We start from the raw sequence: 17617 nt of genomic DNA on the forward strand, positions 1-17617 counted from the left end.
CTGTAGATAGCTCTCTGCCCGGGTGGCGTAGATCTCCATAAACAGAAAGATAGTCACTAATAGTAACTCTTCATTCAGAAATTCAGTTATAGGTTTTACACCTAGGTACAGGCTTACATGTGCTTGTAAGGAACTGTACTTACATTTTTTAACAGGGCCAGTAGAGTTTAATTTGCATTAGTGTACCTGTGACCAAGCATGCATCTGGGAGGGGTGGGGGGGGGGGAGAGGGGCATATCTGTAATTCTGGAGTGACCATAAAAGTTGCAGTACTCTAGGCTGTCATGCCTGTAAAACTTTAAAGGGGCTTCTAGTAACACCCTGTTGCGCTGCAGTCTTTCAGTGATTGCTTAGGCATTATATATATATTTTTTTTTATTATTTCTTCCCAGCTTGATAGAAACTACATTTCATCTGTTTACAAAAAATTTGTTAAATACTTCTGTTTAATATTTTCTAGGTGTTTCATAGTCCAGCTGAGCAAGAGTAAAACAGCACATTTTAAGACGGTATGATTTTGTGTGGGTAAAATTATCTATCTTTCTGAATTAAGCTGTGGCTGCCACGATTGTGGAAAGAGCTCATGGTAAATAACTGGATAAGTGAGCTAAACTCAGATTACATCAAACGTGCTCTGAAGAGAACCCAGAACTGCTGGGAAACCTTAAAGCCCCTTGGATGTACTGGGCAATGATACCTATTATGTTCTATTTTGCTGTCTGGACAATACAGTTATTCTGTAACATTACTTATTCTTAACTTGTCAGGTCTTTCCTTGTAAGACCTTGAGCTCATAGTACAGTTTACTCAAAATGAATAAGGGAATGACTAAATTATTACTGTTAAAATGTCAAAACAGCCTTCAATACAATTTCTTTGAAGACCCAATAGTGAAGCAAAGCCGATGGGGGAGCAATGAGTGTAAGGACGCGGAGGGTGTGTAGGCACAGGGAAGTGAGTAGGAGGGGGCTATCACAGTGGTGAGGAAGCAAGGGTAAAGATGCGGGTTTTGCTGTGGGACGAGCAAGAGTGAAGCCAGCAGAGGAGAGAGTCAGGTAAGACATGCATTCCTATGGAGTGCTGAAAGTCAAATGTTAATGAAACATGCAACATAAAAATAGCTCCCTTTGTCATATTTCTATGACTGTTTCATGACACAACATGAGTGAATTGCTACTAAATCCACTTGGGACACGTAGAACCCAATAAACAGATTGTGAGAAAACCCAAAAGTCATTTCTTCTGTCAGAAAATTGGCCACAATGTCAGTGCGACCTTGGATGATCTACAAACTACATTTTGCAGGAATATTTGGCGGCGGCCATCTTGGGCGGCTCCCGGTATAAAAGGGAGCCGCGCTCAAGTCTCTGTGCTCAGTATTGAGAAAACTCCCTGAAGCAGAGAACATTCCCGGCCTCCGCTGACATCTTCAGGGAGTGTCTTTGTGCAACAGAATCCTGAGCTTCACTCAGGGCTGGCGCTAGGCATGGGCGGTGTGGGCAGCTGCCCGGGGCCTCCCACTCAGCCTATCAGCATGGGACCCGCACGATTGCAACACCCCACTAGTCCTTATGTACCCCTGCCAATCTAATTGAAAGAAAGGGGTCTCTTTACAATTGGGCCCATAGGAGGTGGCCCTCTCCCTGGGCCTCTCAGGAATGGTGTGGGTAGGCCTACGGTAGGGGGAACACTTCCTCTTGTCCAAGTTGCAAGGAAACACACTTTACAGGTTTGTCCTGCAATTTGGCCTCCTGTCGGGCTGCTCATTCAGAGACACTGCGTGACGCCCTTTGTCCAGCACTTTAGCACCCCCACAGTTGTAACTCCTAGCCCACAAGCAATGCTCACACCTTCAGCCCGATAAGAGCTGTAAAAGAGGTGCTTGTAGGTGGCTGAGAGGAGGAGCTGCGGCCCAGGAGGAGTCTCCACAAAGAAGCTTCCGCAGCTCTGAACGTGTCACTTATGTGAATTACAGAGGCCTCGCACATTCCCTTTCACCGGGGCCCCAAAAATCCTAGAACCAGCCCTGGCTTCACTGACTGCCTGCAGCAGGGGCGTAACACAGGCCCCCCGCAGCCCCTGCTGTGCGGATGGGGCCCCGAGCTGCAGGGGACCCCCTCAGCACCGTACTCAGGTCTGAGAGCTCCGTATTAAATAAGGAGTGGGGGCCCCTTCATGTACCTGGAAGGGGGGGCCCCCTCAACTTTCGTTACGCCTGTGGCCTGCAGGTGAGGAAGAGATTCAGAAGTTCATGGTGGCAATTATCCGAGGCATTCCAAGTCGCAATTGCCAGGGTCCTGGCCAGACAAGGTAGGAGCGTTGCTCCCTATTGTTGTGAAATCAGATCTTATGAGAATCCAGAGACCTACTAGAGGGAATGTAATTGCGAAGAACTTTCTGAGCTAAGAACCCTCAAAATAGTGGACATTTAGACAACAAAATTCATCCGACGCATGTGAACATTTAAGAAGAGTCTCTTACAATTGTTCATGAATGAGGACCATGAAAGGAGACTGTTATCCTTGGCTACAAACTGAAATTACTTGTCAAAAGCATTAGAAAAGTAGAAACTTGGAGGATACTTTATCCTGGTTGATTATTTGTATTTTTTGGGTGAGAACTTTCACACCAATCCCAGGAACACAGTGACTCTAACTCTTTGGTTATATGGAAGAAACTGTTTGATCGTGATGGTGAGATATTTTTAAAACAAGGCTATGTGTATGTTTGGTTAATTGTCTAATGATGTTTGCTAATCTCTACACAGTGTCAAAGTTACTTAGAGCTTTTCCTGAAAACACACAAGAGCAGCAAGCCTCGGCCCCTAGAAAAACAGGTACTAGGGTTACTCTTCAAAACTGGAATGCGGGCAGGTATTTTCAAGCAATGGAGATGCTAAACCTCCCACCTTGTGTTTTCAGGTTCTTTTCCCTGCTGTACCTTCCCAACTCTCTTCCCCTCACCTGGCCTCTCCAACACCCTGTTTCCCTTTGGAAAGTAATCAGGGATTTGATACTGCCTGGAGGTGGAACCATTTTGAGCAGTGGAAACTATTGAGGATGAATGTGGCTTTAACACCCTGACATCAGCAGTGAAAGGATAATATGCATCTAATCAGCACACTGTGAGGCCAAAATGCGCCTTGGATGGAGAAACACATGAACAGGAGGGAATGCCATCTAATCAAGAGAAGTGAGACAGACAACACAACCATCCAATCACGAGCTAGGGGGCTGACCCATAGCTCTCTCTAAGTATATGTTACATATTGGAAAGAACAGGCCTTGACAACACACTTAAAGCTGCCTGTTGCTAAGACCTAAAAAGAAAGTTTAAATGAAAAAACAGCTAAACACTGGTGTCAGACAATAGCTTGTTGAAGTGACTGGCTTTTAATAGACTGTAAATGTGAAGAGAACTCCAGCTACCATAATGATAAGTAATTATCAAGCTTGAAAGTAATGATGCCATCACGTGAAACAGTACTGTACCTTCCTCATTTTGAAGTAATGCTTCCTTAATTTGCTCAAATGCAAAATTTCACATCCCAGGGTGTTACGAAAATGATCTTTCTCTCTGTCTCAGTGGCTAATTTCTCACAAAAGTGCCTTACTTGCTCCTAAAACATTTAAATTAATTTATCCAGACAGAAGGAAGCAAGGGACAAATACAAATATGCAAAACACCACGTACCTCGGTGAAGAGGTCTCCTGGCTGGTCCAGGCTCCCAGTACAGTTCTGAGGGTGGATACAGCAACTGAGAGGAGCAGAATTATTGGCAGCAGCTTCAAACCAAGGAGTTAACTTCCAGTCGAAAAAACCTTGGACGCCACAACACTGCAACTGCAAAACAAAATAACGTGTTATTGTCTCTAGCAAAGTTCCTCCATCACACCTTGTCATTGCCTATATTAGTTTAAATGATATTTGATGTATAAAATGTAGGGCATCCTTAAAAATATATATATGTTGGCTGTCTTAAGTGCTTTTCTGTTTTTTTCATGTTTGTAAATGCTATTCAAGCATTTTAAAATTATACCGTATATCACTGTGGCTAGATTTTGCCACGTTAGGGCCTCTCCGTGCTTCTGCATCGTTGTGACCCACAACGTTGGTTCATTGTAGGATTTTCTTTCTAGTGAAGCTGGGGGCAACACACAAAAAGTCATGTAACTATTATCAAAAATCTCAGCTAATAAAACACCAGTTCTATTGGAACTGCAATCCCAAAATATAAAATACTAAAATATCGAGGAGGTAAGGTCAAATAGTTAAATAGAGATTTACTATTCTAATCTCCGGATCTACATCATAACTTTCTGATATATCTCTATATATATATATATGTATACACACACATACATACATTGAGATATATAGCACAATCCTTGCAAAGTGCGGTCACATCCACTTGTCAGGGCTGAGGCTGAGTAACAGGTGCAAGTCCCATTCGAAAATTCAAATGGCAATGTGTCTATGCATTGTGACACAAAAGGCTTGCACTCCAGGAACAAGTTTCTAAGAGCAAATTTATTGGCAACATGTTTCAACCTTACAGTCTTCCTCACACCCTGGCAGACACATTGTCTTTTAAAAGAAAAGAAAAGAAAAAAATATACATATGTATATATATATATTCATACACATGTTTACATACACACACACTATATATATATATATATATATATATATATATATATATATATATATATTCTCCAAAGCCCTTGCGCTCAAGATATGCACTCGACGATGCTCCGACCACTTGGTCTCCATTAGCCTCGATGCAGCACGCTTCCCCTCTGTCCAATTTAAGAAAACTGATACTCGACGCGTTTCAAGGCAAGCGCATCTTAATTATGAGTTCACAGAGGCACAGAAAGCTCACCTGTTGATTTGCTCTTAATTTATTAAGAGTCCACCCATCGTGGGCGTAGCTTACAGTAAGTGCCACTTTGCATGATGGTACTTGCAGTTTATACAGGTAAGTTCTAGTATTAATCTTTAGTAGGCTCCATGCTTCTGTGTACAAGGAAACTTTTACGTGGAATCCTTTAGTAGGTAGGGACTCTGGGGCTGCGCGCCATCCTTTGCAAAGGGAACATCGTGCCACAGGAAGGAATGTTACCTTCCCCAGCCTTTCAATCCGAAATGGTGCAACCCTTGTTACCGCGGCTCGGGCAGCCGTGTTCATTCATGTTCTCCAAAGCCCTTGCGCTCAAGATATGCACTCGACGATGTTCCGACCACTTAGTCTCTATTAGCCTTGATGCAGCACGCTTCCCCTCTGTCCAATTTTAGAAAACTGATACTCGACGCGTTTCGAGGCAAGCTCCTCTTAATCATGAGTTCACAGAGGCACAGAAAGCTCACCTGTTGATTTGCTCTTAATTTATTAAAAGAGTCCACCCATTGTGGGCGTGGCTTACAGTAAGTGCCACTTTGCATGATGGTACTTGCAGTTTACACAGGTAAGTTCTAGTATTAATCCTTAGTAGGCTCCATGCTTCTGTGTACAGTGAAACTTTTACGTGGAATCCTTTAGCAGGTAGGGACTTCCCTGCTGATCCTTTGAAGCCTGACCAGTTCAAAAAACTTCTACCGACCATCATACACCCTTTAGAACAGCTTGGAAGCCGGCCAGGGTAATACCGCTGCTCAAGAAACCTTCCTTAGACCCCAAAAAACCTGAAGGTTTTCAGCCTATTTTCCTGTTACCTTGGACTGCGAAAATTACAGAGGCTTACATCAATTCCCTTCTCACAGAGTATCTCACTGCAAATCACAGGCTCGACCCCTCTCAAAATGGTTTTTGGCCCAGCCACAGCACTGAGTTAGTGCTTTTGGCCGTGACCGTACATTTGTGGAAAGCCTTAGACGCGGGGAAGACGTCGGCACTGATCCTTTTGGATGTTAGTGCCGCGTTTGACACCGTGTCTCATGCCATCTTGCTGAATCGTCTGTCAGAGGCTGGAGTTACTGGCTCAGCATTTAAGTGGCTGTCCTCTTTCCTTGCTGACAGGACATTTCAGGTGATTGCCCCCCCCTTTCGCTTCTGGTACTTTTCCTATAGGCCAAGGGGTCCAAGAAGGCTCGTCCCTGAGCCCTCAGCTCTTCAATATCTATGTTCAACCTCTGGCTGGTGCAGCCAGGAGCAGCGGGCTGACCATGGTCTCTTATGCCGATGATACTCAGTTGGTGGTGGCTCTCTCGAGTGACCCCGAGAAGGACGCCAGGAAATTTCAGGGCGGCCTCTCGGCAGTTGCCGAGTGGATGACCACCAACTGTCTCCAACTGAACGCCAACAAGTCGGAGGTGTTGTTGGTGGGAGGGAACCATGACCGCTGGAACGAGCTATGGTGGCCCAAGAGTCTAGGTACAGCCCCTGTCCCCAAGCCTGTAGTGAAGATCCTGGGGGTCTGGATGGACACTTCACTCAATTTTCAGACTCAGACTAAAAAGGTGGCGGGAACTTGTTTTGGTCTGCTGTGCGGGCTCAAAACTATCCTGACCTTCTTTGATGCCACGACTAGGCAGATCATTATTCAGGCCCTGATCTTGTCTAGGCTCGATTATGCTTGCTCTTTGTATTTGGGAGCTAACAAGTCTGAAATACAGCGGCTACAGAGAGTCCAGAACGCGGCCGCAAGATCCCTCCAGGGCCTGCGTGGAACCTGTGCAGTGACTAGTGTCATCCATCGCCTCCACTGGTTGCCTGTGGCCAGGCGAATCGAGTTTAAGGCACTGTGCATAGCCTACAAAATTCTGAAATTGGCATCCCCGCAAATTCTGACTGATCTTCTTCTACCTTATACTCCCACGTGATCGCTTCGATCCATGGGACAATGCCTGGTAGTGATCCCCCGTGTGAGAAGGGTTCGCGCCGGTGGCCGCTCTTTTCGTAACAGAGTTGCCATTCTTTGGAATTCTTTGCCGGCTCACATTCGAGGGCTCACTAATTATCTTCATTTTAGGAAAGCTATTAAAACATTTCTTTTCCCTTCTCTGTAGGCCTCCTGTGCTTTCTGTGTGTGCTATCTTCTTGTTGCTCAGCACCGGGACGCCTCTTAGCTGGGGCACCTGTTGCGCTTTATAAAACCCTAACATAACATAAAACCCTCTAATATATACATATATGATATGATATATATATATATATATATATATATATATATATATATATATATATATACTTCCACAATGTTTGCGAACAGCCACCGCACTCCTAATCAGCGGGTGCGTCGTCGAGCAGACCTCGCAAACTAGGTCCGTAATATGAATAAACACTCCTCGCTCAGAAAAGGAATGACGACGCCACGTCTTGACAATCTATATCAGATTTTAATCTTCGGCAGTGTCGGACGCGTTTCGCCTGAACCAGCAGGCTTGTTCACCAACCTTTTCTGAGCGAGAGTGTTTATTCATATATATATTCACTTAAAAAACCATAGGTTTCACACATGTTATAGTTGGCTGGACATTTCACTCGTAAAAAACCAATGAAATTCCCCCGTTATAGTTAGTGCAGGCAACTATAACTCACGCGACCGCAATCCTCTGCTGATGACGTCAGATATTACATCACTGTATTTAGACACTTATTTACCCATGTCTTCTTCCATTAATCTTTAGCTATACATATATTACAAATATTTATTTTTCATAAAGACACATATGTCATCAGTGATGTAATATCTGACGTCATCAGCAGAGGATTGCGGTCGCATGAGTTATAGTTGCCTGCACTAACTATAACGGGGGAATTTCATTGGTTTTTTACGAGTGAAATGTCCAGCTAACTATAACATGTGTGAAACCTATGGTTTTTTAAGTGAATTTGCAAGGTTTTTTAAATGCTAGTTCGTAACTATAACGTGTGTTAAACCTATGGTTTTTTCAGTGAATTTGTACGTTTTTTGAAATGCTAAGTTATGTATTTATTTTATTTTTTTTGTTTCAGGTTTTTCACCATGCGCGCACCGTGCGCGCGCTGTGGGACCTCGGTGCGCTTTGCGCACCGAGCAACCACGGTTCGTTCGGAACCGCAACATTCTATTTGGAATAACTTTGGCGCCGGTCGACGAATCCTCGCGAAATTTTCAAAACTAATGGGGCGCTACGCTCCGCTTCTACCCTGATAGTCTCGGGGGGATTCGTCAAGCGGGGGCTGAGATAAAAGGGGGGTCCCAAAACGCGTTTTTCCCATGCATTTTTCCATAGGACCTTTAGACACAGCTACAGCCCGAACGGCTGAACAGAGTTCCTTGAAATTTGGCAGAGAGGTAGTCTACAGGTCAAGGAAGTGCCTTTTGTAGGTTTGGTGTAAATCTGTTCAGTAGATTCTGAGAAAATAGCCTTTAAATCAATATATATATCTGAGCCAGCTTACGGTGCGCTTACGGTGCGCTTACCGTACGCGCATGCCGCCGTGCGCTAGCGCGATTCTGATTGGCTGTTTGATCTTAGTAAACATTCGAATCGGTCGAAACCAGGAAGCGGCGGCCGCCATTTTCTCTCTCGCAGTCTGAGAGGGGGTTAAATAACAAAGGCCAAAAAAATATAAAGAGGCTGTTCAGACAGCTCCTAAGCACCTAGCCATCTTGAGGGAGTCCTCAAAGATCCCCCAAGGCCAAAAACGGAATTTTAATTTTTTCGATAATTTCGCCGATTACGCTTACCGTACGCGTCCGGTAAAAATTAATTTAAAAAAAAAAAAATATCCATACTCTCCCCACCCCATGTGCAAATGGTTCCCGAAGTGCACCATTTGTGCATGGCTCATAACAGAAATGAAAAATTAAAATATTACCTTTCACAACGAAGCGCATCATATGTCCTCCATGTGCGCACGATGCGTGAAGCGCATCGTGCGTACATGGCCCATCTAGCGTAACGTGGGCACGCGGTGCGCGTAGCGCACCGCGTGCCCACCGTGCGTGCACGGCACTAACTGCGTAAAGTGGGCGCGCACGCCACGAATGGCGTAAAGTAACTTAGCATTTAAAAAACCGTACAAATTCACTGAAAAAACCATAGGTTTCACACACGTTATAGTTAGGAATTAGCATTTAAAAAACCTTGCAAATTCAGTGAAAAAACCATAGGTTTCACACATGTTATAGTTAGCTGGACATTTTACTGATAAAAAACCAATGAAATTCCCCCGTTATAGTTAGTGCAGGCAACTATAACTCACGCGACCGCAATCTTCTGCTGATGCTAATACTGTATTTAGACACTTCTTCCATTAAATTTTAGCTATACATATATTACAAATATTTTTTTTCATAAAGACACATATGTCATCAGCAGAGGATTGCGGTCGCGTGAGCTATAGTTGCCTGCACTAACTATAACGGGGGAATTTCATTGGTTTTTTTATCACTAAAATTTCCAGCTAACTATAACATGTGTGAAACCTATGGTTTTTTCACTGAATTTGCAAGGTTTTTTAAATGCTAATTCCTAACTATAACATGTGTGAAACCTATGGTTTTTTCAGTGAATATATATATATATATATATATATATATATATATATATATATATATATATTATCTACTGGCGGTCGCCAGTAGATAGTTATAGTTAGGACCGTGTTTCCATAGGAAATCTGAAAATTCTATTTTGAATAACTTTGTCGCCGGTTGACGAATCCTCGCGAATTTTTCAAAATAGGTGGGGCGCTCCGCTCCTACCCTGAAAGTCTCGGGGTGATTAGTCAAGCGGGGGCCGAGAAAAAAGGGGGGTCCCAAAACGTGTTTTCCCCATGCATTTTTCCATAGGGACCTTTAGTCCAAGGTACAGCCCGAACGGCTGAACAGAATTACTTGAAATTTGGCAGAGAGGTAGTCCTCAGGTCAGGGATGTGCCTTTTGAATATCTGGAGTTAATCTGTTCAGTAGTTCCTGAGAAAATTTCAGTTAAAAGTACATATGTATCTATAAGCGCGCACCGTGCGCGCACCGTGCGCGCAAGGTGCGCGCACGGTGACGTGCGCGAGCGCAATTCTGATTGGTTGTTAGATGTCAGTAAACATTCGAATCGGTCGAAATCAGGAAGTGTCGGCCGCCATTTTGTCTCTCGCAGTCTGAGGCAGTGAAAAACAAAGGTGGTGAACATGAAAAGGGGGCAGGGTGGACAGTTCCTGACCCCCTAGCCTTTGTCAGGGGGTCACTAAAGGACCCCCAAGGGTGAAAAAAACATATGTGTCTTTCTGAAAAATAAATATTTGTAATATATGTATAGCTAAAGATTAATGGAAGAAGACATGGGTAAATAGGTGTCTAAATACAGTGATGTAATATCTGACGTCATCAGCAGAGGATTGCGGTCGCGTGAGTTATAGTTGCCTGCACTAACTATAACGGGGGAATTTCATTGGTTTTTTACGAGGGAAATGTCCAGCTAACTATAACATGTGTGAAACCTATGGTTTTTTAAGTGAATTTGCAAGGTTTTTTAAAGGCTAATTCCTAACTATAACGTGTGTGAAACCTATGGTTTTTTTTAAGGGAATATATATATATATATATATATATATATGTATATTATATACATACATAGCCAAGGTAGACATGCATATATATCTCGTCAGGGTATGTACATGTGGTGTTACCTATAGAGAATCTATACATACTTACCTGTCAATATTTTGGTCTCAATATTATGTCTGCCCCATGTTCCGTCCTTGATATTCACGGATCTACTCCTCTATTGGCTTTGCCAGTGCTTGCTTCTTCACTGACTCCCACGACCCTATCTTTTCAAGGCACTACCAGTGCTGAGCACTTTACTCAGAGGACTTTGGATGAACACTTGCTATCGCCATCTCTGTAGGCCCAGCAGAGCTGCATGATGTGTTGTAGTGTTGTTACGGTGGTTGCCTCCAGCTTAACCACTACAACCGCAGAACCTTTCGGTGTCTTATCAACTTGTGCCCTCCACTCACTAACTGCAGAATGCTTTCTAATTAATGTAGTATGGTAATTTAATAATGTTAAAATATAAATCCTTTTTTATTCTATATAAATTAAGGTGAAGCTTTATTGGTTTCAGATTGGTATCTACAGAGTAATGCTTTACCTGCTGCTGTCCATAATTCAGTGACTGCGACTCTGCATTGTATCCATCATATTTCTGCATTATGTCATGTACTTTAGCAGCCATTTTACTTCGTCCCTGTGAAAAACAAAGCACAGACATATTTTGTAAGATTCTTCCTTGCTGAACAGAAACTTTTACCATATTTCAAGACCATTTACCCTCAGCTCCTGTCCTTATTAAGATCTGTATCGCAGAAAATATTAATAAAGGGCCCAGTGGTGCGCGTTCCATGTCAGGACACAGTGTGGAATACGCTGATGTGCCTACATATCATATTTCAAATGTCAAGGAGGAAAATACCACGAAGGTAGGTTCCTGTAGGTAAGTACAGAGGCACTATTCTTAACATACCTTGGACATACCTATATGTTCCTCGGTCTTTAGGCTACAATAATTGGCACATCAATATATTCCATATAATATTCAGGTACTATTCCAGAGGGCTAACACAATATTCGTGTGCCCCCTGCAACATCTGCTTGAGGAACCCTGGGAGTCTTGGCACCTGTGTCATAAGGAGGAAACTGTGGGTGTGTAATCTCCCCCCGCAAGAACACACCATAGGTTTCAGTGTGAGAGGTGTCCCATTAAGGTGAGTTTAAAGACCATTTAAAAATCATTTCCCATGGGAAGTATTGGGTTTTCCCAGTGGGTTTTTGGCGAGAGCAGGTATTGCCATCTTGCATAAATAACCCAACGAGATTCCTTCTATGCCAAGTATAAGAGTAACATGTATCGCCAGTTTCCCAATGCCAGCCTGGTTGCAGGTGTTACTAATTCCTTGATGCATGGCGTCCGATACTGGCAGTTTCCTCATACCATATAGTGCCAGTTTCCTTACACTCAGTAGCAGTTTCTGACAAGCCCCTTTACTCCAGACTGCACATTCTCATACTGAAACGAAGGGCAATAGATGGCTGGCTGACCGGCAAGAGTTAGGAAAGCAGGATGTTTGTCATTTATATTCTCAGTGCTCTCACTCATGGTGGAACAGGAATTTGTTTTATTCTGGTAACATATGTCACTTACTTGTAACACAAGGGTCAGTGTTATAGAAGGTGCTCTGGGGCCCACTGGGCACGTGTGCCCAGATTTTGTACCTCCAGGGCACTTTTGGCACTTCAGAAGGGGCTGCAGATGCTTGCACTGCCCCTTCTGTAATACAGATTGTGCTGGCTATAAATGTGCACCACACGATCTCAAGGTGGTGTGTCCTCATTTGCATAGGGGTGTGGCCCATGCAAATGAGGGATGCTGTTGCCTTTGTGCCCATGCCACAATTACAGGCAGTCAGACTAACTCTAGAGGCTCTCACATTGTAGGAACCTCTAGAAAGAAAGGGAAAGGGGCTCCATGGATACCCCAGACACCTGGTTCAGGTGGGTGCAGTCACTCACTGCGCCTGCCTGTGGGGGGTTTCTGTCCTGCTTCCATTGTGAGCCCAGGTTGTTGCATGCAGACTGACTTGGCAGCTGCAAACAGCTGATCCACCCTTCACTAATGCACTGTTCCCAGAGCAGGCCCAGTCCACACTTGCCCTGCTACCTGCATTGGCTGTGATACCACGCACACGCTTAAAGGTGGACGGTGGCACCAAGTGAGACAGCCTGGTATATCTATTGTGAGGTCCAAGCTACCCAGCCTGGGCACCTGCATTAGATAAACAATCCAACCTTCCTTAAGAATGGAACAGACTTTAAAGTCTTTCTACTTACTTTACTAGGAATCAACTGCTGCTGTGATGCATGCTGGGAATGTAATGGACTGTGGCTACCTTACAGTGACAGTGACGTCTCTTTTCTATATGCAAAGACATAGGTATGGGTCCTGGAAGAATTTCCTTTCATGTTTTATCTTTATAAGAAATACAATAGAAATGTTAGAAGCAGAAATGCTTCTATGTGTATTTTTTATGTCCATTTTGATTTTTGTTTTTTTAAAATATGAAACTGAATGCTTAAATGCTGTTAAAATATAAAAATGAGAAAGGAAATGTTACCTCTACGTAGGCAGTGCTTGTTTAAGGATGGATTTTTTTCCCCCAGTTCCAAGATCCTGAATATGGGAGGGGATATTCTGATATGTATGCACATTAATGGCGATGCTGTGACCGAGAACTAGAAGCATACAGATTGAAACCGTGATAAGAATAGATATTTACTGTATTATCAGCTCACAGGGGTGATGTTGGAATGACCACAGTGGGGAATGCTGCACATTTGCAGTTCTTGTCATTTAAAGTTGTCGCTGGATTTTCCCAAAGTTGTCGCGCTTCTAACCGCTTCAACTAACTCGTGTCATGCAGTTTAATATAAACCATTTGGAGGGGTAGAAAGCTGGGTTGACCTTGTCCAGAGTCAACCTGATGGCTTGCCAGTCACTGCAGATGTCAGCAGAGAGCGTTTATCTCACCGAACCATCTTCAGATACTAATACAAAGGCGATACAATACTGCCTGATAGCCTTCATCTGGGCACTCTAAAACGGTGCGACCACTCACCAGCCAAAGTAAATGTTATATTTACACAAGTAGATGATGTAAATATTCCGCCATCTGGCGCTGATATACTGAATGTGCTCATCATACAAATGCAAATGACGAATTGCCTAAGTTAAATCCAATGGAAGATTAAAAAAGATTGTAAATACGAATACATTTTTTTCATTTCAGACGATGCTCGGATCTTACCGTTGACAGCGTGTACACAGCTGCTATGAAGATGCCCAGCTCAACCAGAAAGAAAAACTGGGCAATGTTCTTGAACTGAAATGGAAGAGGAACAAAGCACACATCAGAACCCACGGACAACTCATCAGCTGTTTGTCAGAAAACCTGGGGAACTGCTCTCACGGATGGCAACAGTGCATTCCGCTGGAGTCACTTTATTTTTTGTTGGTTTGTCTAGTGGTGCCAGGCATCCACAGAATCCATAGGACTGGAACCATGCAGTTACAAAGGGGTAATTGACCAAGGAGTGCTGCAAGAATAAAACCAGGTTTCCATTGTTGACCCAGTAGGTCGGTGCAAGCAGTAATTATTTAAATAAATCCCACTGACAACACACCAAACATGTTCCTATAAATAATGTCTGTGAAACGCATCAGGGGTGTTGTCTTCCCAGTCACTACAAACTGTAACTGATCACTTATATTTATAAACAAATACTGTTCATAAGGCAGTGACATAGAACCCTGCACACCTAGCTTTGTAAGACACTGAGGCACATTCACAGGCGTATTTCAGATCCAGAGTGTAAAGGGAAACAAGACCACCTATGAACAGACACAGTAGCTGTAAAAAAATATGTATCTGTTTATCTGGATATTCTTTATAGCACAACACTCAGCATCTCTGTAGCTCCGGAGCTCTCTATAGTTTATTTTATTTAGTTTTTTGTAAGCGCTACAAACCACCTGGTGGTAGTCTCTCAGCGCTATGCATCTAATACATAGGTCCTGTGAACAGCTGTCAGTAGACACGGTATAATGCCGCTAAGATGGTAAAACAATTGCCGAGTTCAAAAGACAAAGCCTGGTGAGTGATCCAGGCTGAAGCAGGAGCTGGTTTTAGGCGTCCAACCAGCAGGCCTGGGTCAAAACAGGAAGCAGCTGTGGCAAGCGCACAGGGATTGGCTAGTCGCATGTCTGTCTGAATGGGTGGGGATTTTAAGCAACTTTCTGATTCTAAGAAAGTCTAAGGTGCGCTTGGAAGGAGTTCCACTGAGATGAACCCTGTACACCTAGGGTCTTTAGTGGCATAACAATAGCCCTCCCAGCCCCGGAGGTGCCCCCCCCCGAGCTGTAGGTGGCCACCTTCCGGCACAGTGCATGGTCATGCCTGAGAACTTCTGACTGGGTCGGGAGTGAGGTGACGCCACTCCATGCATTTTGCAGAGGGGCCCCCTCAAGTTTTGTTACACCACTGAGGGTCTTCCTCCAACCTTCATTTAGTAGAGTGATCAAATAAGTTATTGTTCGCAGATGTTATTCTACAAGTGAGGATTGAGCACGTTTGTCAAGAAGATCAGGGATTGGGCAGATGATGCTTTGTGGACGATACGAGGAGATCTGATGGTTTTTACCTTTACTGGGAGCCGACTGGGGAATGTGGGCCAGTGTGATATGATCATCGCTGAGGCATAACAGAGGACCAGCAGTATGATTCTCGGCTCTGTGAAGTTTCCTCATTGATTTGATGAGAGGCCAATGTAGGGGCAGTCGCAACAATCAAGGCAAGAGATTGCCACTGAAAGGGCTAATGCAATTTTTTCTGAGCGATGGCGAGATGTGTCAGTGATGGAAACCTGATTCGCCAACATAATTTATTGAGTCCAGAGTGTAAATCCAATAAACAGGGATAACAGTATCCAACTGAACACCTGGAAAGACCCCTAGTAGATATGTCTTACTCGCTAAACATATTTTAAAACTGCATGCGTTCTGATTTGGCAAGTCAGAATCTGTAAACAGAAGAGGAGTGTTGCCAAACAAAATATGAACAACTGACAGTAGTTTGCAGTGTCCCCGAAGAGTAATCAGGGCACATGTTTAGCGCGATCTTCGGTATCCAGAGATTTCATGTCCAGGGAAAATGTTTTTAGACCCGTGGGTGACAGTAAACTATAATCTTGAGTTTAAATTACAATTTAGGGCCTGATGTAGATCTCGGTGGACGCGTTACAGCGTCACAACAGTTACGGATATAATGGGATTTATATTTCGGCGGGCGGGATATCCGTCACCTAAATCAGGCCCGCAGTCATTTTAGGGAAATGGCTGCACAAGATTATCCTTTGTAATCGCTTGACTCTAAAATGCAGTTAATGTCTCAAATCTGATTCTAAAATGTTCCTATTGTTGGTGAACATATGTTGAAGTCCTTCATAAGGTTGCAAAGCTTTCCCTACAAGCATACATAGCTTGAATGGCATCATGAGTATTGCCAATAAATAATTTCGACACAATATCCAAACATCTGTTGCAGATTTTCTACTAGACACTTTTGGGCTTATTGAAGTGCATGGCTTATCGTGTAAAGGCTGACCTCTGGACCACTGCGATTATGACAAGGTTGACCATAATGCCACCATGATCAAACTCTCATTGAAATGTTGGTTATGGCCTTTGCAGCTCAAAACTTATCATTATATAAAGTCAGGGTTTGACCATAACTTTATATTCTGGATTATCAGCCAACAGTGATGAGCTTGGGTTGAATGTGTACCTCGGGCCGCGTTGGTGCCCCCCAACTGAAACTTTCAATAATATGGGCCCATAATATATTTCCATCCCATATCCCTCCATTCCAGGTCTGACATGCAAGCCATGGCCTGGGGAGCAGAGATCAGCAGGAATCAGAAATGGCCTTAAAGCAAGGGGAGATAACTCCCAGCACATCAGACACATTTGTTTACTGTTACTGTTAGGTTTTGTTTCTGTGAAACTAAAATAAATGCCAAGCAAGCCACGATGATCTGGCGGCTCTTTTGCGGACATTCCATTTTTGCTGAAAGTGCTCCCGCCATGTCACAATGTTTGACTTTTATCAAAAATGCAATACTGTGTTGAAGGGGGACACATAATACAGCTACAGGAGGGCAGACAGTCACAGGGCCTCTGCCCCCTCTTGTTGTCACACACACTATAGTCTAAATAAGACACATGTCCTTCATTTTTAGATGAGTATTTAAATTATTTGCTTTTTACACTTAGGCTTTGATTACCTCATTGATAATAATCAAGCTAAGCCAGTTTCATTGTCTGGCAGTATCCTGTACTACACTATGCGTTGTCTACCATTGATAACCAAAGTAACTAGTCTTATACAAATACAACTTGCTACATAACCATACAGTTGTATGGATCATTCACATAAGGTAAAGACGTTTACTTATAAAGTAAAAACAGTGGCAACACAATGGCCTTGGTTATGGATTTGGTTGTGTCATCTCAGTTGACATCACAGCTGGCCATGTGGCAGAGGTAACACCTCCACACCTGGGCAGAAGGAGGTCTGCCCCATTTGAAAATTGCTGAGTGTTGTTCCTCCCAGGTGGCTTATGCAGCCATGGCAGGAGCCACTGGATGGCGATTCCTACATTGCCGGCACTGCATGGGGGAATTGCTGACTAGATAGTTGGAAAGCGATTATGGGCTCCATTAGAGGTGTACATTTCAGGTAACCGCATAAAAGGTTTCTGTGACATGATGATAGCTTAATCTTAGTACATGGACGTTGGCCACCATTGCTGTGTGGGTTCCTCCGCTCCACGATACTTAATCATTGGACTTTTCGTATGACATGAGAGATACGTTTTCTTACAATCACTGTGCACTGTCTCCTGATTCCTTCCCTCACTCATCTGAGAGATCGTTTTTTTTTTTTACTGGACCTTCCTTCCATTAATTGCTCCTTTAAGGGTGCCATGTAAGTGGCCATGACGCCACGCCTGAAGAAGAACCCACAAATCAACACAGCTAGGATCAATATGCGGAAGTTCTCTGTTTCAAACTG

The 17617-nt window shown here is 43.6% G+C and overlaps 1 protein-coding gene across 1 annotated transcript in view; it reads right to left on the reverse strand.

Annotated features, from left to right (window-relative positions):
- Positions 1-17617, reverse strand: part of LOC146863948 (tetraspanin-36-like) — a 67389-nt gene that overhangs the window by 17740 nt on the left and 32032 nt on the right. Inside the window, exons 3-5 of the mRNA XM_085629728.1 lie at positions 13793-13867; positions 11083-11178; positions 3694-3843 (exon numbers count right to left, since the gene is read on the reverse strand). Coding sequence (XP_085485854.1) covers positions 3694-3843; positions 11083-11178; positions 13793-13867 — 321 coding nt within the window. The remainder of the gene's footprint in view (positions 1-3693; positions 3844-11082; positions 11179-13792; positions 13868-17617) is intronic.

This window comes from Triturus cristatus, chromosome 2_1 (assembly GCF_964204655.1).
Source record: "Triturus cristatus chromosome 2_1, aTriCri1.1, whole genome shotgun sequence".
In the NCBI taxonomy this organism is placed as follows: Eukaryota; Metazoa; Chordata; class Amphibia; order Caudata; family Salamandridae; genus Triturus; species Triturus cristatus.